The sequence below is a fragment of the Ranitomeya variabilis genome, chromosome 2, assembly GCF_051348905.1.
Source record: "Ranitomeya variabilis isolate aRanVar5 chromosome 2, aRanVar5.hap1, whole genome shotgun sequence".
Classification (NCBI taxonomy): domain Eukaryota; kingdom Metazoa; phylum Chordata; class Amphibia; order Anura; family Dendrobatidae; genus Ranitomeya; species Ranitomeya variabilis.
The window spans coordinates 663,118,232-663,145,482 of NC_135233.1; the positions used below are offsets into that span (position 1 = coordinate 663,118,232).

Here is a 27,251-nt window from a genome sequence, read left to right on the forward strand (position 1 = left end):
ATTTCTCCACATCATTTGGATGGATACATATATGTGGCTTACCCTGGGTAGAGGTGGCACCAAGATTCATTTTGGGAGGAACTCAAGTTTGTGGAGGCATTGTGATGCACTGAACAATGTTCTGTTGGAAAGCTTTGGGTATTCATGTGAATATTGGCAGATAGGACTATTCCTATCTAAATATTATTACAGGCCAAGAACTTCGCTTCATGGCTACTTTATTCCCTAAGATCAGTGGCATTTTTCAGCTGGATTTATGCATGTCACTCTGCCAACATTGTTCAGGAATGGTTTGAGGCACTTGTCACAGAGATGAAAGTGTTCACTGGGCCCCACTTTGCAACTTATGGGACTAAAAGGATCTGTTACTAACGTCTACAGAGGTCTAGTGGATTCCAGCCTTGATGGGTTGTTTTGGTGGCACATGATGGACCTAGAGAATACTAAACATGTGCTTTTTTATCTAACCCTTGGTGTACCTTGGTCTACAACTATCAGGACCTGTAGTTCAGCTGCTGACTTGCTGGTTTATGCTGTAAAACCAGGAACAATGATATCACACGCTGCACCTCTGAAAATGCTATAAATCACACCTTCCAAGAATAGATGTGACTAGCGCATACAGTTGAGTCATTGCCGCAGCATTACAGCTGATGGTACAACAATGTAATGACCAACTTCCCAACCACTAGGCTACATGATCACATAAATAACTTAACGTTATGTAAAGTTTTGTAAAGCCGATTGGGTTAATGTACGTAGATCTGAAAAGCAAGAAGAGTTGTATTTGCAGTTGTTGCATGTATAGAAAAAAAAAAAAAAAAGAGGGCACGTCATGCACACTGAAGAATTTCATATGATTTATTAAGCAAATCCGTAGAAATAATTCATGTGGCAAAAAATCTTTCAGCCCCTTCCCAACTCAGCCAATTTTCATTTTTACTTTTTTGTTTTTTCCTCCCCTATCTTCCAAAAGTCATAACTTTTTATTCCTCCATCCTCATATCTCCATAGCTGTATGAAGCCTTGCTTTGTGCAGGACGAGTTGTATTTTTGATTGATACCATCCATTTTACTAGATAATCTAATAAGTAAAACAGCAATATTCCAGGAGAGGTGAAATTGTGAAGAAAAAACACAATTCTGATTTTTTTATTGTGTTATTCTGGTGTACATTGTGTGGTAAAAATGACCGGGCATCATGAGTTTCCTTTTATACTCAATTATGGCGATACTCAATTTGTCCAGCTTTTTTAAAATTATTTTAGTGGTGAAGAAAATTTGGAAATTCATATAAAAAAAATATACATATATTTTTTTGTAACACCATTTTCTGAGACCTGTAACATTTTCATTTTTTGGTCGATTGACCTGTGTGAGGACTTTTCAAGCGGGGCAAGCTGATGTTTTTATTTTTACCATTTTGGGATAGATATCATATTTTGATCTTTTATTTCATTTTTTGCAGCATTGCATCGATCAAAAAACTTAATTTTATTGTTTACATTTTTTGTCTGTTCACGGTGTTTACCTTTTAGTTTAATGAATTTTATGTTTTCATAGATCAGATGTTTATGGATGCAGGGATAACAAATATGTGTATTATTATTATAATTACTTTTTATTTTTCATTTAAAATTTTATGGGATTTTTTACTTTTTACAGTATTTGTTAGTCCCTTCAGGGGACTTGACTTGAACCTACAATCGTCTGATCACATATAATATATATACAGCAATGCACAACCGAACCTGTGGTGACAGGCAAAAGGGTCTTCATCTGACCCCCAGCTGCCTTAGCAGCTCATCAGTGCCTTGCAATCACTTTGTGGCAGGAAGATATGTGCGCGAACCGTTGTACCCACATGCTGGAGCGCTGTAATTGCTGCTGTCACAGATTGACAGCAGCATTTAACTCTTTAACATCTCCACCCTTGGCAATTAGAGGCAGATCCTGGCTGTGTGTCACAGTCATTATCTGCCAGGTATGGTGCAGACTCTCATTCTGAGCTTACTACATACACCCACTTCCAATTTGGAAATTGGGAATGGGTTAAAACCAATTAAAAAGCGCATAACAGCACAAAGCTAAATACAAAACCTACCAAAAACATAAGTATTTAGGTAAAAATACCCCCTATCTCATTTAAGATGGCAAACCTGCTACCATCTAAAGGGGTGTGGCCCCAACGCATAGCCTCATGAATGTTTTTCTAATGTAGTAGTATGGCCATACCATTGTTACTGTTGTACTGCAGGCTCTACATGTCTGGTCTGAGGGATGCATTGCTTCCTACTTGTTCTGGAAGAGCTGAGGTTTTAATAACGACTCATTCAAATGTCCAATTTTCACGTACGAGTGCTATCTATGTTTTTCACGTGTAGCACTCGTGCATGTAATAGTCTATAGGGACATTCAAATGGCCGATTTTTTTTCCCTTATATCTGATACTTGTCCGATTTTGATCCAAGGGTCTGATCAAATGAAGAATGCAGAATGGAGAAGAAGGAGATTTTTTTTCTTTAATTTCTCCATGTACAAAAAAATCGGATGACACTTGTACCACACTCTGATCTGTGTCTGATCAAAGAAATCTGTTTGATTTTCTCGTATGTGAAAAAAATGGACTTCTGAATGAGCCCTAATAGTAGAATATATGATGCAGCTTTATGGTATTGATTATGACCACTTACTATTGGGCAGGTATCTGCACAAGAAGTGAGAAAAGAGAACCCTCTTCAGTTCAAGTTCCGTGCCAAGTTTTTCCCTGAGGATGTGTCCGAGGAGCTAATCCAGGACATCACTCAGAAACTGTTTTTCCTGCAAGTTAAAGAAGGTATCCTGAGTGACGAAGTGTACTGCCCTCCTGAGACGGCCGTCCTCCTCGGTTCTTATGCCGTACAAGCCAAGTTTGGAGACTACAGTCGGGAAACACACAAGTCTGGATACCTGAGCTCAGAACGTCTTCTACCACAAAGGTGAGCTCATCTTACATTTCACCATCAGAGACAGCTGGCAAAGAAATAATCTGTAATAATTCAACAGATTTTTCAGTGGGGAGTTGTCGTTGATTTGTTTGGATCGTATTATCAGCACTAAATTCCATATGTTATGACCCTCATATAATCCCAGCTATTATTCAGTAACCATAGGGTTGTGTTATCTGCATCCTTGTAAAATATCCTGTCTTCAAATATTGCTAGAGGGTGGAAATCACATTACAAATAGGATGGGTTTATCAAGCTTAAATTTTGCATGCGCTGAACATTTCTTGTCAGTTTTGCATTCAAAAGACTTTAATTGATTTATTCATCTTTGTGTCCATTTATAAATGTCCATGAATTTACCATGTATGAATGAGTGACAGTCTGCATGATATCTGTTTCCCGTTTTTTAGAGTGTTGGATCAACACAAGCTCTCCCGAGATCAGTGGGAGGAGAGGATTGAGGTGTGGCACTCAGAACATCGTGGCATGCTCAAGTAAGTTTTCTGCAGTCGGTATGTATGACGGCTTCTACAGAATGCATCCCTTATTATACATGGCAATCCACCATCGTATGGAGAGTATTCAGTCTGCAGCGCCATATTGGGGGCTGTATACAGACCGGGAAATAGAAATATGTTCGGGATAAACTGACCTTATTTTAGCTTGTGATCTATAACTTGGGAGATATGAAAGCTTTAGCAATGTACCGTATATACTCGAGTATAAGCTGAGATTTTCAGCCCATTTTTTTGGGCTGAAAGTGCCCCTCTCGGCTTATACTCGAGTCATACCCAGGGGTCGGCAGGGGAGGGGGAGCGGGGCTGTCTAATTATAGTCACCTGCTCCTGGCGCGGTCCCTGCTTCCCGGCGCCCCAGCTTCCTGTACTGAGCGGTCACATGGTACCGCTCATTACAGTAATGAATATGCGGCTCCACCCCTATGGGAGGTGGAGCCGCATATTCATTACTGTAATAAGCGGTAACGGTGACTGCTCAGTACAGGAAGAAGCTGCGGCCTCGGGAAGCAGGGACTGCACCGCGCCAGGAGCAGGTGACTATAATTAGACAGCCCCGCTCCCCCTCCCCTGCCGACCCCTGGGTATGACTCGAGTATAAGCCGAGAGGGGCACTTTCAGCCCAAAAAAATGGGCTGAAAATCTCAGCTTATACTCGAGTATATACGGTACATTGCTAAAGCTTTCATATCTCCCAGAGGGGTAAAAGGCAGAACCCAATGTCAGGCAGGGATGTACAGTGGGGGAAATAAGTATTTGATCCCTTGCTGATTTTGTAAGTTTGCCCACTGACAAAGACATGAACAGTCTATAATTTTAAGGGTAGGTTAATTTTAACATTACGAGATAGAATATCAAAAATAAAATCCAGAAAATCACATTGTATAAATGATGTAAATTTATTTGCATTTTGCAGTGAGAAATAAGTATTTGATCATCTACCAACCATTAAGAGTTCTGGCTCCTACAGACCAGATACACGGTCCTAACTAACTCGTTACCTGCATTAAAGACAGCTGTCTTACATAGTCTCCTTTATAAAAGACTCCTGTCCACAGACTCAATTAATCAGTCAGACTCTAAGGCTGCGGTCACACTAGCAGTATTTGGTCAGTATTTTACATCAGTATTTGTAAGCCAAAACCAGTGGGTGATAAAGGCAGAAGTGGTGCATATGTTTCTATTATACTTTTCCTCTATTTGTTCCACTCCTGGTTTTGGCTTACAAATACTGATGTAAAATACTGACCAAATACTGCTAGTGTGACGGCAGCCTAACTTCTACAACATTGACAAGACCAAAGAGCTTTCTAAGGATGTTGGGGACAAGATCGTAGACCTGCACAAAGCTGGAATGGGCTACAAAACCTTAACCCCTTTCTGACCTCGGACGGGATTGTACGTCCGAGGTCAGATCCCCCTCTTTGATGCAGGGCTCCGGTGGTGAGCCCGCATCAAAGCCGGGACATGTCAGCTGTTTTGAACAGCTGACATGTGCCTGCAATAGCGGCGGGTGAAATCGCGATTCACCCGCCACAATTAACTAGTTAAATGCCGCTGTCAAACCCTGACAGCGGCATTTAACCGGCGCATCCGGCCGGAAATGAGCGCATTGCTGACCCCCGTCACATGATCGGGGGTCAGCGATGCTTCTGTATAGTAACCATAGAGGTCCTTGAGACCTCTATGGTTACAGATCCCACGGCAGCTGTGAGCCCCACCCTGTGGTCAGCGCTCATAGCAAGCCTGTTATTAAGCTACATCTGATGATCGCTGCTATGTAGTAGAGCCGATCGAGTTGTGCCAGCTTCTAGCCTCCCATGGAGGCTATTGAAGCATTGGCAAAAGTAAAAAAAAAAAGTTACAAAAAATGTGAAAAAAATAAAAAAAATATAAAAGTTTAAATCACCCCCTTTCGCCCCATTAAAAATAAATCAATAAAAAAAAAATCAAGCCTACACATATTTGGTATCGCCGCGTTCAGAATCGCCCGATCTATCAATAAAAAAAAGGATTAACCTGATCGCTAAACCGCATAGCGAGAAAAAAATTTGAACCACCAGAATTACGTTTTTTTGGTGGCCGCGACATTGCATTAAAATGCAATAACGGGCGATCAAAAGAACATATCTGCACCAAAATGGTATCATTAAAAACGCCAGCTCGGCACGCAAAAAATAGGCCCTCAACCGACCCCAGATCATGAAAAATGGAGACGCTACGGGTATCGGAAAATGGCGCAATTTGTTATTTTTTTTTTTAAGCAAAGTTTGGAATTTTTTTTCACCACTTAGATAAAAGAGAACCTAGACATGTTTGGTGTCTATGAACTCGTACTGACCTGGAGAATCATAATGGCAGGTTAGTTTTAGCATTTATTGAACCTAGTAAAAAAGACAAACAAAAAACAAGTGTGGGATTGCACTTTTTTTGCAATTTCACCGCACTTGGAATTTGTTCCCGTTTTCTAGTACACGACATGCTAAAACCAGTGATGTCGTTCAAAAGTACAACTTGTTTCACAAAAAATAAGGTCTCACATGGCCATATTGACGGAAAAATAAAAAGGTTATGGCTCTGGGAAGGAGGGGAGCGAAAAACGAACACGGAAAATCCCAAGGTCATGAAGGGGTTAAGTAAGATGCTGGGTGAGAAGGGGACAAATGTTGGTGCAATAGTAAGAAAATGGAAGAAATACAAAATGACTGTCAATCGACATCGATCTGTGGCACCATGCAAAATCTCACCTCATGGGGTATCCTTGATCATGAGGAAGGTGAGAGATCAGCCTAAAACTACGCAGGGGGAACTTGTTAATGATCTCAAGGCAGCTGGGACCACAGTCACCAAGAAAAGCATTGGTAACACATTATGCCGTAAAGGTTTAAAATCCTGCAGTGCCCGCAAGGTCCCCCTGCTCAAGAAGGCACATGTGCAGGCCCGTCTGAAGTTTGCCAATGAACGCCTGGATGATTCTGTGAATGATAGGGAGAAGGTGCTGTGGTCTTTGAGGTTTTTGGCATTAAACTCGCTGTGTTTGGAGTAAGGGAAATGCTGCCTATGATCCAAAGAATACCGTCCCCACTGTCAAGGATGGAGGTGGAAACATTATGTTTTGGGGATGTTTCTCTGCTAAGGGCACAGGACTACTTCACCGCATCAATAGATGGAGCTATGTACCGTAAAATCTTGAGTGATAACCTCCTTCCCTCCGCCAAGACATTAAAAATTGGTCGTGGCTGGGTCCTCCAGCAAGACAATGACCCAAAACATACAGCCAAGGCAACAAAAGAATGGCTCAAAAATAGGCACATTAAGATCATGGAGTGGCCTAGCCAGTCTCCAGACCTTAATTCCATAGGAAATTTATGGAGGGAGTTGAAGCTCCATGTTGCCAAGCGACAGCCTCAAGATCTTAATGATTCGGAGATGATTTGCAAAGACGAGTGGACCAAAATTCCTCCTGACATGTGCGCAAACCTCATCATCAACTACAAAAAATGTCTGACTGCTGTGCTTGCCAACAAGGGTTTTGCCACCAATTATTAAAGGGAAATTATTAAAGGGAATCTGTCACCTCATTTTTCGCATATAAGCTGCGGCCACTACCATAAGGCCATGTGCACACGTTCAGGATTTTTAGCGTTTTTTTCGCGTTTTTTCGCTATAAAAACGTGATAAAAACGCGAAAAAAACGCTAACATATGCCTGCTATTATTTACAAGGTATTCCGCATTTTTTGTGCAAATGTTGCGATTTTTTCCGCGAAAAAATCGCATAGCGGAAAAAAAAGCAACATGTTCATTAAAAATGCGGAATTGCAGGGATTCCGCACACCTAGGAGTCCATTGATCTGCTTACTTCCCGCACGGGGCTGTGCACACCATGCGGGAAGTAAGCAGATTATGTGCGGTTGGTACCCAGGGTGGAGGAGAGGAGACTCTCCTCCACGCACTGGGCACCATATAACTGGTCAAAAAATAAGAAATAAAATAAAAAATAGCGATATACTCACCCTCGATGTCCCGCGCAGTGTTCCCGCCTCACCGCTGCACGCTGCCGTTCGGTTCCTGTAGCTGGTGTGCGGCGAAGGACCTTGCCGATGACGTCACTGTCCTGTGATTGGTCGTGAGCGGTCATGTGACCGCTCACGTGACCGTGACGTCACGGAAGGCCCTGTGCGCACAGACCAGCTATAGGAAGACGAACGGACGCCGCTTATGAGATGTCTGGGTGAGTATAAGCATTTTTTTATTTTTTTTATTATTTTTAAACATTCTATCTTTTACTATAGATGCTGCATAAGCTGCATCTATAGTAAAAAGTTGGTCACACTTGTCAAACAGTATGTTTGACAAGTGTGACCAACTTGTCAGTCAGTTTTCCAAGCGATGCTACAGATCGCTTGGAAAACTTTAGCATTCTGCAAGCTAATTACGCTTGCAGAATGCTAAAAAAACGCGAAAAAAACAGAAAAAAAACGCAAAAAAAAAAATGCGGATTTCTTGCAGAAAATTTCCGGTTTTCTTCAGGAAATTTCTGCAAGAAATCCGCAACGTGTGCACATGGCCTTAGGGGCTTATCTACAGCATTCTGTAATGCTGTAGATAAGCCCCCATGTAACCTGAAAGATAAGACAAACAACTTAGATTATATTCACCCAGGGGCGGTCCGGGTCCGATGGGCTTCACAGGTCCAGTCCGGCACCTCCCATCTTCATGCGATGGTCAACGTCCTCTTCCTTGCTTCCTGTCGCGTCTCAGGGCGTAATTCTCTGCCCTGTTGAGAGCAGATCGAAGTGCTGCAGTGTGCAGGTGCCGAGAAAGCTCAGAGAGGCCCTGCGCACTGCAGTACTTTACTCTTCCCTCAACAGGGCAGAGAATTACCCCTGCGCATGAGACGTGACACAAAGCAAGGAAGAGGACGTCATCGCATGGACCCGGACCTGCGAAGCCCATCGGACACAGACCGCCCCAAGGTGAGTATAATCTAACTTGTTTTTCTCATCTTTCAGGTTACATGGGGGCTTATTTACAGCATTGTAGAATGCTGTAGATAAGCCCCTAATGGTGGTGGCCGCAGCTTATAGGCGACAAATGAGGTGACAGATTCCCTTTAAGTCTCGTTTGTCAGAGGGATCAAATAGTTATTTCTCACTGCAAAACGCAAATAAATTTATGTAATTTATACAATGTGATTTTCAGGATTTTATTTTTGATATTCTATCTCTCAAATGTTAAAATTAACCTACTCTTAAAATTATAGACTGTTCATGTCTTTGTCAGTGGGCAAACTTACAAAATCAGCAAGGGATCAAATACTTATTTCCCTCTCTGTATCTCCCCTGGCACCTGCTGCTTGTGCTCAGTGGGCGCCCCATCCTCCTCGGAGGTCCTGTTCTGCTATCCAGAGCACCTGGTCGCCTGCCGCACAGTCTGCTCCTCCTCCGCCTGTGTGGAGCTGATGTGGGCTCTGGGCTGTGGCTACTGCTCCGTGTGCACCCGGCTGGAGAGGGAATCATGTAGGCTGTACACTGCGCTGATACCCCAACGCCTGCGCAGTTGCAATATGCCATCCATTTACAAAATTGGAATACCCATTTAAATTTACAAACATTAACAATACCCTTTGGCATATTCTTTTCCAATGATATAGTATGCTGAGTTGTTTGCTTAGACTTGAAATAGGCATGTTAGTCTGGAAGAAGCCTCAGGCTGTTTAATGTTCTTTCTGTTAGTCTCCAGTGCTTTTCATGCCAAGACTAGCAAAGTCTGGTAAACTAATCAGCTAGCCTAGACTATAGTAAGTAGAAAATTTTTTCCATGTGACCCCCTGTTTACTGCTAATATTAGATGTTAGATGCTGAGTTTGTGGGTTTAATGCCAATACAGATGCGTCCATCTTTTAATTTTTACTTGGCTCATGATAACCTAACTTGACTGGTACAAAATGATGTTTTTTTCATAAACTGGGGCTATCCGGTGAAAATAAATGATCACTTATCCACAGAATAGGTGATAACTTGTAGATCAATTGGGGAGTCAACCACTGAGAAGCCCACCAATCTGCAGAATGGAGCACTTTTATCTGCCTTAGAATAAAGTGGCAGTGTGCATGCTCCACTTCGACTTTATTAATTTTAATGTATTAATTAATATAATTAATTTAAATTTATTAATTTTCTATGGGATCACTAAGAATTGCACTCGACTTTTTCTAACAGTCCGCATGCATGATGAATGAAGCAGGGGTTGACAATCACACTACTGCTCCACCCTACCTGGGATAAAAGTGCATAATTCTGACGACCTGTGGGGGTCCCGTATACTCTAAATGTTCTCACCTATCCTGTACATAGGTGATAACTTCCTTTTACCAGACAACCCCTTTAAAGCTGGTCATCTAATGCCACTCATATTGGGATATGCGCAGGAAGGATAAGGAGGAACATGTCTGTACTTACTGTATACTGATGCACACAAATATTCTTGGTTTGCAGAGAGGATGCAATGCTGGAGTATCTGAAGATTGCTCAAGATTTGGAGATGTATGGTATTAACTACTTTGAAATTAAGAATAAAAAGGGCACCGACCTTTGGCTGGGTGTTGACTCTTTGGGCTTAAATATTTATGAGCACGATGACAAGTGAGTAGTTCATTAAAAATGTTGTTTTCAAAATAATATTGTTAACTCCTGCACATCTATTATTTAAAAAGCCTTCCTCATAAAGATATTTTCCATCTATCCCCAGTATAAGAGATAAATAGCTGACACTTGCTCCATTTAAGCTCCTCAGGACATGCAGTGAGGAGACTTGAATGGTTGTTGTCCCAGTTATTGAGGAACCAGTGATTCATAGCCTGTGGATGGGTGATATAGATACGTTTATCTAGATCACCTCTCCACCTATATATACAGTATATCAGTGAGTAATTCTGGTGCTATGCTTACAGTAGGGCACACAGTACCATTTACATCGCTGCGACGGCACGATTCGTAACGTCGCAGCGTCGTATGATTATCGCTCCAGCGTCGTAGACTGCGGTCACACGTTGCAATCACGGCGCTGGAGCGATGCCGAAGTCCCCAGGTAACCAGGGTAAACATCAGGTTACTAAGCGCAGGGCCGCGCTTAGTAACCCGATGTTTACCGTGGTTACCAGCGTAAAAGTAAAAAAAAACAAACCGTACATACTCACCATCTGATGTCTGTCAGGTCCCTTGCAGTCTGCTTCCTGCTCTGACTGAGTGCAGCCGTACAGTGAGAGCAGATCACAGCGGTGACGTCACCGCTGTGATCTGCTCTCACTTTCCGGCCGGCAGACAGTCAGAGCGGAAAGCAGACTGCAAGGGACCTGACAGACATCAGATGGTGAGTATGTACGGTTTTTTTTTTTTTACTTTTACGCTGGTAACCACGGTAAACATCGGGTTACTAAGCGCGGCCCTGCGCTTAGTAACCCGATGTTTACCCTGGTTACAAGCGAACACATCGCTGGATCGCTGTCACACACAACGATCCAGCGATGACAGCGGGAGATCCAGCGACGAAAGAAAGTTTCAAACGATGTGCTACGACGTACGATTCTCAGCTGGGTGCCTGATCGCAGTAGCGTGTCAGACACTGCGAGATCGTAACGATATCGCTAGAACGTCACGAATCGTACCGTTGTAGCGATGAAAATGCCACTGTGTGACGGTACCCTTACAATAGCGGCCAAGCAGCTAAGCCTGACAGCAGGTTGGATTTGTATAGCTGTGCCTTGTGATGTAGAGCTGTAATTATCATGCCAGGGGCAAGGATCCCAGTGGTGCACGGTGCCTGTATGTCTGCACCGCTTGGTGAATACTGATGCCAGATTACCCAGACTTGGTCCCTTACTGACTGCTCTATGTAATGAGATGTTTAGGATAATGAATAAGAATATTGTCATTATTCCAGTCATTCTGTGCTGTGGCTGGAATAATGTCTTACTATCAGGTAGCATGAAAGACTAGGTAATTACATGTCAGGATGGCAGAATAAACAAGCAAGTGATTTGATATTATACTGTATACTCCAGTGCAATACTGCATGTAAAGATAGGGGTCTGTATGTGTCTCCATGCAGTGGCTCAGTACAAGGTGTGGTCAGCCCCCTGCCCTGTCTAAAGAAATAGAAAGGAGTACATGAAGTCATTCTTTCGCAAGTTGCCAGCTTTACAGATTCCACCCTGTGGAGAAACAAGGAGTGCCTGTCTGGGTTACGTAATAGAAACTGCCAGGACTTTTTTTTTTTATTATTTGAAATACGGGATACCTACAGAGTCACTATGGAGACACAAACAGGTTCTACGAGCTGCGGGGAGCTGCAAAGTACAAGACGGAGCAGAAAAACATACCTTAGATCACATCGGAAACTCCAAATATGTGGACAAAGCATTTGTTGTTGCCTTTGACTCAGTTCCTAATTGACTCATTTTAACCTTGATTTCCCAGAGCTTGTGGCTAGCAGAGCCCTTATAAATCCAAATATGTTGGTACAGTTTTTAGATTTGTCTAAGCTATCTATCTATTCATCCATCCATCCATCCATCCATCCATCCATCCATCTATCTATCTCATATCTATCTATCTATCCCACATCTACCTATCTATGTATCTTCCTATCCCTTATCTACCTACCTATATGGTTTATATTCCTTTCAGGGGCAGTCAGTAGCAGATTGTCTAATAACTTGGCATTGTGCTTTCAGGAGAGTTTTATATCCATTGTGTTATTCATTGTGTACGTTGCCAAGTACTTTTGTGGCTATCTGCCAGGTTTCACCTGTGAAGTACTTGTGATAAGTTTTATATCAAGATGTCTGTGACTGCATATTTAGCACGTCATGTACTTTGTATGTTAGGTATTCCCAGAAGTTTTGTCTGACTTGTTGAACATTTCTTTTTAACCTTAGCACTTTTTTTATTCCATACACAAGAACTTAGAATTAGAAAACAGGTTTGCTTTCTTCCAGAAACAGGGCCACTCTTGTCTATAGTTTGTGAATACAGTAATTCCATTTGCAGATCATGGACAAGAATGGCACTATTTCTAGAAAAAAAGAAGCAAACATGTTTTCTTAAATGGGTCTGTGTGACTGCAGACTTGTGAATTCTCCCAGGGCACACACTGGACTGGCACTCAAGTATGTGATATGCATTTTCCTGGGCAAAACTTGTCTAGTAGGCACAGCCTCGCTCAATACAAGTTTGTTGAGTGCGTCTGCACCCACTAGATGGGTTCTACCCAGTATGCATATTTATACTTGATTGCCATTCCTGGGACAGATAACGGCGAATGCTCGCAGCGCACGGTGTGTGCGCTGGGAGAATTCACAAGTCTGCAGTCACACAGAGTGACTACAGACTTTTCATTTTAGAACGGGCAACCCCTTTAATTTTCGGCAACCATAATAAGATTACAGTTAGATATGTAACAAATGCGGAGCCTTCATAAAGTATATGCTTTTTTATGCCTTTATAATGTATGGGCTCTTTTTCTAATAATGTACATGATTTTTTTCTATGCTTTTATAACTGTTTTTGTTGATGTGCCATATCTGGGTATTCTCTTATGTAGATTATTTCTTTACCCGCCTCCTGCTTGTGATAGGCGGAAGATGCATCTCATGTTATATGCTGCACATTTTTCACACAGCAACCATAGATAGATCTGTAGATTGTCAGTGTGAGACAGAGTTTTATCATTCAACAGCTGATCACTGTGTGGACTCATGTCTTATATTACTGCACTTATATATGGCAGAAATAATACTACTTAAAGGGACACTGTCACCCCCTCCAGCCGTTATAAACTAAAAGATCCACCTTGTGCAGCAGTAATGCTGCATTCTAACAAGGTGGCTCTTTTAGTTTGTGGTGCAGTTATAGCCAAAATAAAGCGTTTTATACTTTCGCCAAAATACCTGTCTTTAGCCCTGGAGGCAGGTCTTAACCCCCCTGCTGCACATGCCACACTGCCGTCACTCAAGGCTTCTTCGGCGCCGGGTGCCGCCCCCTCCGCCCTGTTTTCAAATCAAATCCAGTGCCTGCGCTGTTTTGTTCTGCCTGGGGCAGGCGCAGTGAGCGCTGCCCGTCTGACCTCAGATGCAGTCTCGCAGACTGCGCCTGTGCGGCAACCCAGCTTGTGAATCCCAGCCCCGCACTGTGTTATGCATTATGCACAGTGCGGGGCTGGGATTCACAAGCTGGGTTGCCGCACAGACGCAGTCTGCGAGACTGCATCTGGGGTCAGACGGGCATCGCTCACTGCGCCTGCCCCAGGCAGAACAAAACAGCGCAGGCGCCGGATTTGAGTGGAAAACAGCGCGGAGGGGGCGGCGCCCGGCGCCGAAGAAGATTTGAGTGACTGAAGTGTGGCGGTTGCAGCAGAGGGGTTAAGACCTGCCTCCAGGGCTAAAGACAGGTATTTTGGAGAAATTATAAAACACTTTATTTTGGCTATAACTGCACCACAAACTAAAAGAGCCACCTTGTCAGAATGCAGCATTACTGCTGCACAAGGTGGCTCTTTTAGTTTATAACGGCTGGAGGGGGTGACAGTGTCCCTTTAAGTGACATATAAGGTAACAGGGAGGATCGAGCTGTGTAAAAATGGGTTGTTGTCTGAGAGCTGCCAGAAGAGATATGATAGGTGATGATCATAGAACGTTCACAGGAAGTCACAGACTGGCCTACCGACAACGTACGGTTCTTTACGGGTGGTTCGACTGCAGATCACATGACACTAAGATTCTGTGTTAAATGTATTTATTTTATTACTGATTAGGCTCTCAGAAGTTAAAAATAGCAAAAATCGGTTTACTCACCCACCCAGCGCCGGTTCTTCACATCTGGCACCGGTCTTTGTTGACAAGATTTAGAAGTGACGTCACAAATACAGCCTATATGCCTGTTGCAGCCAATAAATGGGCTCACGTGTGATGCCAATGTAGGCATCACATGACACCACTGGGCCGGTAGTTTACTAGGAGTGGTCATGTGTGCTGTAGTTGTGACGTCACTGCTGTAGCCTTTCAACAAAGACCATGGGTGTGGATAGCTGCGAAGAGTCTGCACTTGGGCATTGGTGGGCAAGTAAAACTGTTTTTTTTTTTAACGCCTCTGAAAGCTCATCACCATAGAAAAAAAATATATTGACAGACCCTTTTAAGTAGACAATTGCACATACCATTCTATACTATGATACTTATAAAACGCATGTGCTAGAGATCATGCAGTTAAGTATTTCAAATGAAAGCATGCACCTAAACTCCTTCTGTCATCTCTGCACCATTTTCTACCTTGCATCATGTCCAATTTCAAAATTGTTGGCTGTTTTAAGCTCTATTACGGTACACGAGTAATCAATATATTTTTAATTTTATCTACTTCACCTTCTTATAGATTGACCCCAAAGATTGGTTTTCCCTGGAGTGAAATCAGGAATATCTCCTTCAATGACAAGAAGTTCATCATTAAACCAATTGACAAGAAGGCTCCTGTAAGTGTGATCTTCATAAGAAGTTAACATAAAACATGGACCTTTCTCCCCAGATTGTTCGAGATGGATGGAAAACAGTTGCTAGTTCATAATTGGTTCAATTTTTACAAGCTATAATTGGGTATAAATGCAGCTAGTTTACGGGTGTACAAATTCCATTGTATTTCTATCAATAGGAGTAGCAGGCATTTGTCATTCTGATATTGCAATTTAGACCACATCCAGTACTTTAAAGCAACCTACAACCTCAGAAATGGTAACCTCAATTATCAGTGCATTTAACTATGTATTATCTGGGTATAATCCATTTTCTTTTGTAATCACAGGACTTTGTCTTTTATGCTCCACGCCTGAGAATTAACAAGAGAATCTTGCAGCTTTGCATGGGTAATCATGAACTGTATATGCGCCGCAGGAAGCCAGACACTATTGAAGTACAGCAGATGAAAGCACAGGCCAAGGAGGAGAAGACACAAAAGCAACTGGAGCGGTGAGGAGACCAGTACATGACTTTTACTTGTGTAGCAAAGACAGTCTCAACTATTGTGTCTGATATAGCTGATAGTGGTAATGTATGGAGCTATAGTACTCTGTTACTTGGAATATTGGTCATGATTAGAGATGAGAGAATCGACTCACGGGTCCATCGGCCAGGTCGGTAATCTGTGACCACTAGATGGGAGTCCTGCAAATCTCCTTACCTCCTGGCATTTCTGGCTCTTCTTATGAATAGCTTGGCCTGACATGACATCATCATTGAGGTATAACCCCCAGAAGACGTCGCGTCAAGACCGTTAATCAAAAGAAGAGATGGGAATGCCAGGCATTAGAGATGTACAGGCCGCCGTCCAGCTGCCAATAAATTCCTGACCTGGCCGAATGACCGGAGTCCTGTGAATTGATTCTCCCATCTCTAGACATGATGATTAGTCAAAAAGCTTGTTTTAATAATAATAAAAATAATTCACATGGTAAAACTGGAGACACCAAAAAAGCGCAAACAGGGTCTTATCTTATTACCAAGTGGTATAAAATATTATAGGTATGCTCACTTGATGGGGTTGTGACAGTCACATCTCCTACAGAAGCATGTAAAGGCTGCTGCAGGACCACCAATGAGATACATTGCAATAAATGAGGAATACGGTGGTTCAGAGTCCGCGCTTCCCAAGGTTCAAACCATAAGGGAACGTATGGGAATGCATTGCAGATATCAATAATGATTGTAACACACATCTATTTCCAGGTGTTGACTTGGTTAGACCACTGAAAAGAGAGGGCAACTATGATTTACTGCTACTCCAAAAAGAGACCAAATGGATATATCGATCGACCACACCCCTGGTCGTTCCCCACCCCCCATGACATGCAAGCTGTGGCTCCGCCCACCCGAGGTGTTTGAATGCTGTCATCACTTACAGTTAGGTCCATATATATTTGGACAGAGACAACATTTTTCTCATTTTGGTTATAGACATTACCACAATTTAATTTTAAACAAAACAATTCAGATGCAGTTGAAGTTCAGACTTTTAGCTTTCATTTGAGGGTATCCATATTAAAATTGGATGAAGAGTTTAGGAGTTTCAGCTCCTTAACCTGTGCCACCCTGTTTTTTAAAGGGACCAAAAGTAATTGGACAATTGACTCCAAGGCTATTTCATGGACAGGTGTGGGCAATCCCTTCATTATGTCATTCTCAACTAAGCAGATAAAAGGCCTGGAGTTGATTTGAGGTGTGGTGCTTGCATTTGGAAGGTTTTCCTATGAAGTAAACATGCGGTCAAAAGTGCTCTCCATGAAGGTGAAACAAGCCATCCTTAAGCTGTGAAAACAGAGAAAAAACCCATCCGAGAAATTGCTACAATATTAGGAGTGGCAAAATGTACAGTTTGGTACATCCTGAGAAGGAAAGAAAGCACTGGTGAACTCATCAATGCAAAAAGACCTGGGCGCCCACGGAAGACAACAGTGGTGGGTGATCGCAGAATAATCTCCATGGTGACGAGAAACCCCTTCACAACAGCCAACCAAGTGACCAACACTCTCCCGGAGGTAGGCGTATCAATATCCAAATCTATCATAAAGAGAAGACTGCATGAAAGTAAATACAGAGGGTTCACTGCACGGTGCAAGCCACTCATAAGTGTCAAGAATAAAAAGGCTAGACTGGACTTTGCTAAAAAACATCTAAAAAAGCCAGCACAGTTCAGGAAGAACATTCTTTGGACAGATGAAACCAAGATCAACCTCTACCAGAATGATGGAAAGAGAAAAGTATGGCGAAGGCTTGGTACAGCTCATGATCCAAAGCATACCACATCATCTGTAAAACATGGCGGAGGCAGTGTGATGGCTTGGGCATGCATGGCTGCCAGTGGCACTGGGTCACTAGTGTTTATTGATGATGTGACACAGGACAGAAGCAGCCAAATGAATTCTGAGGTATTCAGAGCCATACTGTGTGCTCAGATCCAGCCAAATGCAGCAAAACTGATTGGTCGTCGTTTCATACTACAGATGGACAATGACCCAAAACATGAAGCCAAAGCAACCCAGGAGTTTATTAAAGCAAAGAAGTGGAATATTCTTGAATGGCCAAGTCAGTCACCTGATCTCAACCCAATTGAGCATGCATTTCACTTGTTAAAGACTAAACTTCAGACAGAAAGGCCACAAACAAACAGCAATTGAAAACCACCGCAGTGAAGGCCTGGCAGAGCATCAAAAAGGAGGAAACACAGCGTCTGGTGATGTCCATGAGTTCAAGACTTCAGGCAGTCATTGCCAACAAAGGGTTTTCAACCAAGTACTAGAAATGAACATTTTATTTAAAATTATTGAATCTGTCCAATTACTTTTGGTCCCTTTAAACACAGGGTGGCACATGTTAAGGAGCTGAAACTGCTAAACCCTTCATCCAATTTTAATGTGGATACCCTCAAATGAAAGCTGAAAGTCTGAACTTCAACTGCATCTGAATTGTTTTGTTTAAAATTCATTGTGGTAATGTCTATAACCAAAATGAGAAAAATGTTGTCTCTGTCCAAATATATATGGACCTAACTGTATATGAGTTATAACTGTATCTTTGGGCATGCCCCTTGACAGCACATGCCACATCACCACACCCCCAATCATCACCATTGGTGGAAGAGAGACGCGCCTGTCGCCGATCCCCTCGGCTCTGACACTGAGTGCTATATACAGTGCTATGTCTCCATGCAGCATATCCTCTGAACATATGATCGTCATAAGAAGTTAGCATTAAACATGGACTCTTATCCCTAAATTGTTCTATATGGATGGAGCCCTGAGCCCTTATTGCATGCCTTAATTGCAAGTACTTAAAAAATTTGGAATTGCGAAAGTTAAATTCCTGCTTCAAGTGGTCAAAAGAACAAAAATGGCCATCTAAGAACAACTGATAAATACATTTCAAACCCTGATATCTCCATTCTCCAAATCCCTCCAGATGCTACAGTTCCCTCAAATTAGGATTATTCCAAAGGGGAGTATACTTCAAGCAGTCTTTCATACCAAGCCATTTCTTTTACATATCCACCAAATATTAAGAACTAGGGAGAGGGTGGGGTAGCATCCCAAGTTACCCTTGAAATTGTGAGATTCTAACAAATCTAGTAGTTTATCCCCCTCCCCTCAAAAATGTTTTAGTATTATCGACCCTGCTTACACCCATCCTCTAAAATGCTGAAATTGGGAAGCTAAGTAATACCCAGATATGAGGCAAAGCTAATCCTCACTGATTTTTAAGAGGCTGCAGCTTTTCCAACTTTATTCCGTGGACCCTTCTTTTCCACACTATATCTCTGAATATGTTATACATTTTCCTCAATTACATGGGGGGAGTTATGCAGCACATACGGGATACATGGAATAATGCACATCTTAATAAGGTTCGTTCTACCCAAAGCAGACAGGGTAGTTTTCCCCAAGCGCTCACTTTATTCCTCATCTTGATTACCAGAGGGCTGAGATTTAAAAGGGATATATCTTTTTTTTGGACTAAAGCACAATTTAAAAAAAATAAAAATTTGAAGGAAAATGGGGGAATGGGGTTGCGTCTTATAATCTGACTGTAGCTTACCGGGGGAAGGGGTGGCGGCCGTGGAACGGGGTCACAGGAGGCAGGGTAGCTGCTGCAGGAAGTCGGCAGCGGCAAGAGTGGGGCTATGTTGCGGGTGTTACATTTCTGTACCACAGGAATATTTGACAAACCCTCCCAGAGAGACATACTAAATGAAGCAATATGGACTTTAACCAATTTATAGTCAAGCCCGAAGAAATCCCAAATCTTTCAGTTGTATCTATTATATTTCAGAAGGAGATGTTTGAATTATTACCAGTTCATTGGCGTATAAGGAAATCTTTTCCTTTTTGTTCCCAGACTTACAGTAAATCTCCTGGAATGTCTTCTAATGATGCATGCAAATGGTTCACGTTAATAAGAGGTAAACATTTTCCCTTTCCTATTGTTTGCAATACAGACAACAGCTTGAAAATGAGAAGAAGAAAAGGGAAGCCATTGAGAAAGAGAAGGAATTGATGATAAGGGAGAAGGAGGAACTCATGCTCAGGTTGCATGACTATGAAGAGAAGACAAAGAGGGCAGAAAGAGGTAAGATGTGGAAGTGACCAGGAATATGCATGGGAAAGTGTAAGCTTTTCTCTGTATGGACTATTGATATAAACATCTTTTATTGATAACTGCTTTTCACCAAGCAATAACTAAACTATTTACAGCACCAGTCCAGTGTTTTTTTTTTCTCCAGCGCTGGATGGGTGCTTTACATGTAAGTCCCCTGCCCCCGTCACATATTCACCCTCCAGCGTCTTCACCATTTTTGGTACCATTCTGGTCCCATGGTACCATCTTGTGACAGTAGCTTCCGAATGGTCGGAATTGAGAAGCTACATCACAAGATTTCAGTACAAGTCTATGAGAACCAGAACAAGGCTCTCATAGACTTGTATTGAAATGTGACCTCCGCGCAGGTCCATGAAACGCTGGAGTTGCATGCCGGTTACTTATCGCCGGAGACTGGCCGTAGCAGCGTCGAAAACAGATGAATATGTGGAAAGGTGAGTATCAGACAGGGACTTACATTTGGAGTACATATGGAGCTCCACTCCAGCGGTGTAATAAAAAAGAACATCGGAGTGGTGCTTTTAAGAGTACTATAGAAAAATAAAGTGCTCAAATGAAGGCTTGCTTTCTTGTATTGTATTAACCTCTGTGTGCAACTGCAAGTTATATATAGAGTTTACACATAAACATTATTGGTCAAATCAGTCCTTTTGCAGTAATAGTCTCTCTGTGTGTTTTGGATTTTCTTTTTGGAAATTTGGTTACATTGGAACAGAAAATAGTTTTAGCATGCAAATGTAAATGTACAGAAGCTTTTAAAAAATTTTATTTTTGAGTTTTGCCTTAGATTCATTATTTCTGTTCTTAAACAGAATTATCGGACCAGATCAGAAGAGCCCGTGAGTTGGAGGAAGAGAGACAAAGAGCTCAGTTTGAAGCAGAGAGACTGGAGGCTGAACGCATAGCTGCCCTCCGTGCCAAAGACGAACTGGAAAGACAAGCAGTTGACCAAATGAAGAGCCAAGAACAGCTGGTATGACACAAATCCGTTCTTTACTTTTATCAGACATTTTCCTAAATCATGTGTGAGAAAAAGTTGCCACACTTTTTTGGCAAAATGAGAGGTGTGGTTTGAGGTTCAAGGGTCACACTGAGTGTAGCCTACTTAAATATAGAACTCATTCATGGAGTATCTGGTCAGATGTTTACTTTTGATAGAATGTCAGTACTTAGCCTTGACATCTTGACTTAAGGCCCCGTCACACATAGCGATTTACCAACGATCACGACCAGCGATACGACCTGGCCGTGATCGTTGGTAAGTCGCTGTGTGGTCGCTGGGGAGCTGTCACACAGACAGCTCTCTCCAGCGACCAACGATCAGGGGAACGACTTCGGCATCGTTGAAACTGTCTTCAACGATGCCGAAGTCCCCCTGCAGCACCCGGGTAACCAGGGTAAACATCGGGTTACTGAGCGCAGGGCCGCGCTTAGTAACCCGATGTTTACCCTGGTTACCAAAAAAAACAAACAGTACATACTCGCCTTCTGATGTCCGTCAGGTCCCTTGCCGTCTGCTTCCTGCTCTGACTGAGCCGCCGTACAGTGAGAGCAGAGCGCAGCGGTGACGTCACTGCTGTGCTGCGCTCTCACTGTACGGCCGGATCTCAGTCAGAGCAGGAAGCGGACAGCGAGGGACCTGACGGACATCAGATGGTGAGTATGTACTGTTTGGTTTTTTTTACATTTACGCTGGTAACCAGGGTAAACATCGGGTTACTAAGCGCGGCCCTGCGCTTAGTAACCCGATGTTTACCCTGGTTACCAGTGAAGACATCGCTGGATCCGTGTCACACACACCGATTCAGCGATGTCAGCGGGGCCTCAACGACCAAAAAAAGGTCCAGGCCATTCCGACACGACCAGCGATCTCGCAGCAGGGGCCTGATCGCTGGTACGTGTCACACATAGCGAGATCGCTACTGAGGTCGCTGTTGCGTCACAAAACTTGTGACTCAGCAGTGATCTCGCTAGCGATCTCGCTATGTGTGACGGGGCCTTTATTTTATATTTGAGGGTACAAAAAAGGTCATCAGCAATCTTGAAACATTCACTCAATTAGAAAAACATGGAAGATTTAAAAATGGGGGGGGTTTATACATTCAGAGGTAGAGGGGTATAGAAAGGGGGAAGCCACCTGGAGCTCCCAACCGACCACCACCTTGGTAGCCCAACAGACCAGAGAAGAAAACTAATAAGCAGCACACCATGAGCGCTTTATATTCAATGAAATCTTGATATGTAAACCCAGTATTGTCACAACAAGCATTCAAAAAATTTTCTAATTTGTGGACATTCTAACTTTAATTTCTGTCCTGTCATGGAAACTTTCAGACCACTGCTTCCTCACAGTGATAAAATGGACACACTCCCTTCATTGTGTTGACACCTAAAATTTACAGTAGTCTAAATGAAAAATGTGGATGCAACCAGTGTCAGCCCGCACCAGATTACTAACCTGGTGACAACTAAGTGCCTGAGAGGAATATAACTGTGTTAAATGTTTCCCTACTGTAATTCTTTTAATAGAGAGCTAATAGTTAAAAGAATGCAATGAAATGGTCCTGTCACATAATTCAAACAGCAGCCTGTCTTAGTCACATGTCAAGAAGGGCTGCAGTTTGAAAAAACAGTGTTCCCAAGACCTGTGTCTAAACTGGCAGAGGAGATGTACATTAAGCACACATACTTCTAAGCCCTGAGAAGAAGTATGTGACAGGATAAGATATAAATATTCTTCTCACTGACTGAGCTCAAGAGATCTTTATTCTTCAGCCTCAGTCCTTCATGCTTCATTCCATCAACCAAAGACATTTATTTCTTCTCCTGTCTCAGCCTTAGTCTGGCAACTCTGGCATGTGTGTTTACGATACTAATCTTCTGACATTTGAGACACAGGTCTCGGGAGCATTGTTTCTTCATACTGTAGACATCTTGACAAGTGACTAGGATGGACAGCTATTTGAATTACACAACAAGGCCATTTTATTACATTATTGGAGATCCCCGTTAAGTATTACTCCTTGCTGTATGTACAGTTTGTCAAAATTCCAGCAGATGGTAATTTTGAATTTCTACTTAATGCACATAAATAATTGGGTTTAATTATGACCAGTAATTGTTACTAAACCACCTTCGAGTTAACCAAACACGTCATGAAATTCACCTAAAAATTCACCCGGTCCATTTACTTTGTGTTGTGTTTTGTTACTCTCATAGCCCAGAGGCAATATACCAGTAGAGTCCAGTTTTTAAGTGAGGTCACCTAATATATAGACTAAGGGTACTGTCACACAGTGGCACTTTGATCGCTCCGACGGCACGATCCGTGACGTTGCAGCGTCGCTTGATTATCGCTCCAGCGTCGTAGACTGCGGTCACACTTTGCAATGCACGGCGCTGGAGCGATAATTTCATGACGTAGTTGCGATGTAGAAGTCATACGGGACATTGGGAATATCGTGCACACCTTTGTTACACGCTGCGATCATGCCGCCACAGCGGGACACTTGACGACGAAATAAAGTTTCAAACAATCTGCTACGACGTACGATTCTCAGCGGGGTCCCTGATCGCAGTAGCGTGTCAGACACAGCGATATCGTATGGATATCGCTGGAACGTCACGGATCGTGCCGTTGTAGCGACCAAAGTGCCACTGTGTGACAGTACCCTAAGGCCCAAATAAGAGCGTTCTCATAGAGCAAGTGGTTTGCAGAGGTAAAAATGGACATGCAGCTCATAGGCAGGATCAAAAAAAGAGATAGAAGTCCAAATTCTAACTGATAAAATCTGATATACCGGGCAAGCTTCACTCTCTGATTATAGAGCAATAGGACATTTACAAACTCTTTTTGCTATTATACTCTATGCATTTGTCTTTCCTGTTATCTATTCCATTTCATTATTTTCACTATAATAAATGAATGATAATCATGCCTTTTGGGTACAATCTTTTATTTTACTTTAGGCTTCAGAACTAGCAGAATATACAGCCAGGATTTCCCTTCTAGAAGAAGCAAAAAGGGCTAAAGAAGATGAAGTTGGTGAATGGCAGTTGCGGGTATGTATTTTTAATAGGCATTACTTATACTTTACATTGTCACAATATACCAGTCTCATACTAAATGCTCAGCATTGCTCAACAACTAAAACAAAATCAGCAAGTTTTACTGTACAACTCTGGATGAGAAAATCTATTCTGATGTGTTTTGTCCTGACTGAAGCAAAAAGGAAGCTCTTCAGGGCTGAATGTAACCCTATGGATGTGTTTGGCATACCTGCTGGGAGCTTTTCCCACCATATATGCCAACTTGGCTCGAAATGTGATGTAAACATTTTCTTAATGGATTAGGATTTAGGAGTAGAATTGCAAAACAAGGATCTGTCATCTAGGAGAATTAATCATGCATGAAGGCAACTGTGCACCATACAAAGATAAACTACTTCTCACACTTGGGTAACAAAATGGATAGCAGACTGTTGTGGGTTCAGCAAGGAGTAAATCCTCTTCAATTGAATGTAGAGTGGCCGCGTAAGCTGTTAGAGCCCATCAAGCTAACAAGTCTGGACTCAATAGGGCAGATTTATGAAACTGTCTGCCATGCCCATTACAACTGAATACTATTTCTTTTGGACAGTTTTATAAATCAGCCACTGTTTTTGACAAGTGAATTTTACAATTGTTAAGAGCTGACAAAAGTCTTGATGTGGCACCATTTACACATCAAAATGTTATTTAGCTTTAGCCTTGTTTTTAATCGAAATGTACTTCATTCATGTATTTTTCACTATTGTAGTGTTACGTTTCTTTTTATCTGGTTAACAGGCAAAGGAAGCCCAAAGCGATCTTCTTAGGACAAAGGAGGAGCTGCACATGGTCATGAGTGCTCCCCCGCTACCACCTCCACCAGTATATGAGCCTCCACCAGTCAGGGAGTACGTCAACGAGCACTTGCCGGATGATGGAGTAGAATACAGTGCAGAATTCACCTATGACAATTTCCATGATGACCGCAAAGAGGAGTCGCGCATTACTGAGGCCGAGAAGAATGAGCGTGTACAGAAGCAGCTAATGGTGAGTGCCGATTCATTTGGCCTTTTAAAATATGAAATAAGTGGCAGATTTATCAAGCATAACCTCTTTTGATCATTTACACATAATTCATTGGTTAAATAATTATAGCCCTCAACCCCATTTGTTATTAGATAGGCATCTAGGTCTTTTTTAACACCTAGGCAACATCCGATCCAATAAGCCTATTTTCACAAAACATGAAAGGATTAACTTATTTAGTATCAATATGTCCATAACTGTCCTAATAAATTAAATGTTATAATGTTTATCCCACAAAGAAAATCAAAACCGCAAACTCACATTTTTTTGGTCTCCTCTCTTCCCCAATCAGAATGTAATAAAAGTTGTATGTATCCCAAAAAAGTACAGCTTGTCCGTCAAGAAACGAGACTTCATCATACTACTCTTATTGACATAAAAAAGCTATTTTTCTTTACATTAAGTGTTTATCTGGAACTGTTTTTTTTCTATTGAGCTAAGAACCTATTGGCTGGTAGTTTCTAACGACCTGCCTGTTTTATGCTCTGCTATATCTGCATATATCTGCCTCGGGGAGCCAGCTGTCAACCTTCATGACATTAGCAGTGATGTTCTGTCTACAAAGTAGACCAGAAGACGAAGTGCTGCTCTTTTGACGTAAGCACTGGAATAACTGCCTGAGCCAGCAGAGATCATTGCAGGGCAGAACAGGCAGGCATAGTTAGTAACTACCTGTTTGTCATTTTTTAGTCTCCTAGGTAGAAAATAACCAAAGTCACGGATAATCCCTTTAATTTTTTTTTTTTCATATTTTTCTACTTAAAAAAATGATAAAATAAAAAAACTACAAAAACTGTATTTTTTTACTGCAAAGAGAACATCATAAAAACAAAACCCCAAACAAAATGATGGCTAAAACTGCAGTTTTTCTTTTCATTTCCACCCCACTTAGAATATTTTTCCCGGTTTTCAGTTGATTATATGTCACAAAAAAACCCCAATTCCTCATAAAGTTATATTGAGGGATACATAAAAAAGTGATGACTCTTGAAAGGCGAGGAGAAAAAAAACAAAAGTGAAAAATTGACTGAGTCTCCGAGGGGCTAAATGTATAAATTTCCAAAATTAGAAATATAATTTTTAATTTAATTTCCAGTCATTTTTACCTTACTGTGTAGATTAGAAAAGAAAGCAACATTAATAGCAGAGGTTTATTTTTGCTATGCTGTTATTTTTAAGACTCCATACTCAAACGTTCTGATTAATTATTCCTAAATTTCTCTACCAGGCTTTGACAAGTGAGCTTTCTCAAGCTCGCGATGACAGCAAGAAGACACACAATGATCTCTTACATACAGAAAACATACGACAGGGCCGTGACAAGTACAAGACCCTGAGACAAATCCGGCAGGGCAACACCAAACAGAGGATCGATGAATTTGAAGCAATGTAATGGACTTTGTCACCAGACACAGTCATATCCCCATTAAGGATGGATGTACTCAAAGGTCCATGTGTGATAACATTGTATAGTTGACTCATAATAGCTACAAAAGGAAACAATGTTTTTTTTCTCCACTTTCTACTTTTTTAGACAGCTGGCAGGTCTTTATAGCTACTCGGGGCCAAAATGCATTACGGCTGCCGTATGCAACCGCAGCACATTTTTGCACCAATTATTTAAGATTAGAAGTTTATTAGAAATTTATGTTTATCAAGTTACAAATAATTCATGTTAATATTATGGTGCCAAAAGGCTTGCTGTCTGTGGAGAATTAAAAAATAAATTTTTGTAAGCCTTGATTCAAATTTTGATCTGGTTCGCAGTTTGGCACCTGATTAATACATTGATGCCAATGGGTCATTTGTTTATATTATATTTTTTCACTGTAAATTGCATTGGTGTAATTAAAGATTTCTGGGTGAATATTGTGCCATACTTTTGATCTGTGTAATTTTCACCACCACAAATCTGTATTTACTCCTGGGAACATTTATCTGAGATCAAAGTTTTGAGTGTTAACAACTTAAAATAAAAGTAAAACTATGTTAAATATTTTATTATGACCTTGTGGGTGAATTTAGGTTTGCAGTTAGGGACATATCTTTTACAACTGATAAGATGGCTACATTTTAATAATTCAAACTTTCAATCCCATCATGCTTCAGGATTGATCACAGATTTTCGCCTTGGAAGGTAGTTTTCTGGTGCTCATTTTTCCCTTTTAGTAAGTAGTACATTCCCTATGACCTTTAAAAAGGAGAATGCGAACAGTGACAACCGCGCTGCACGTATTTGTGGCTCACATCAGTGGTTGTCATGTTTTAAGGGGCTGTCCACCCCTAGGACAACCCCTTCTTAAACTATAGGTTCGGCGCTGATAAAATAATAAAGCCTATACTCGCCTCCTGTGGTGTCAGCACTCGCTCCCTCCAAGGCTACGATGCGGTGTTCTGACTGGCACTGGCATCACTGTCTCTGCCTTTGGACAAACTG

General features: G+C 41.9%; 1 protein-coding gene across 1 annotated transcript in view; it reads left to right on the forward strand.

The window, feature by feature from the left end:
- The window catches only part of EZR (ezrin), a 92,084-nt gene extending 65,274 nt beyond the window's left edge, over nucleotides 1–26,810 (forward strand). The window contains exons 5-14 of the mRNA XM_077289228.1: nucleotides 2,704–2,978; nucleotides 3,398–3,481; nucleotides 10,002–10,148; nucleotides 14,934–15,030; nucleotides 15,357–15,520; nucleotides 19,539–19,669; nucleotides 20,512–20,672; nucleotides 23,669–23,761; nucleotides 24,527–24,775; nucleotides 26,043–26,810. Coding sequence (XP_077145343.1) covers nucleotides 2,704–2,978; nucleotides 3,398–3,481; nucleotides 10,002–10,148; nucleotides 14,934–15,030; nucleotides 15,357–15,520; nucleotides 19,539–19,669; nucleotides 20,512–20,672; nucleotides 23,669–23,761; nucleotides 24,527–24,775; nucleotides 26,043–26,207 — 1,566 coding nt within the window. The 3' untranslated portion in view covers nucleotides 26,208–26,810. The remainder of the gene's footprint in view (nucleotides 1–2,703; nucleotides 2,979–3,397; nucleotides 3,482–10,001; nucleotides 10,149–14,933; nucleotides 15,031–15,356; nucleotides 15,521–19,538; nucleotides 19,670–20,511; nucleotides 20,673–23,668; nucleotides 23,762–24,526; nucleotides 24,776–26,042) is intronic.
- Nucleotides 26,811–27,251: the final 441 nt, after the last annotated feature.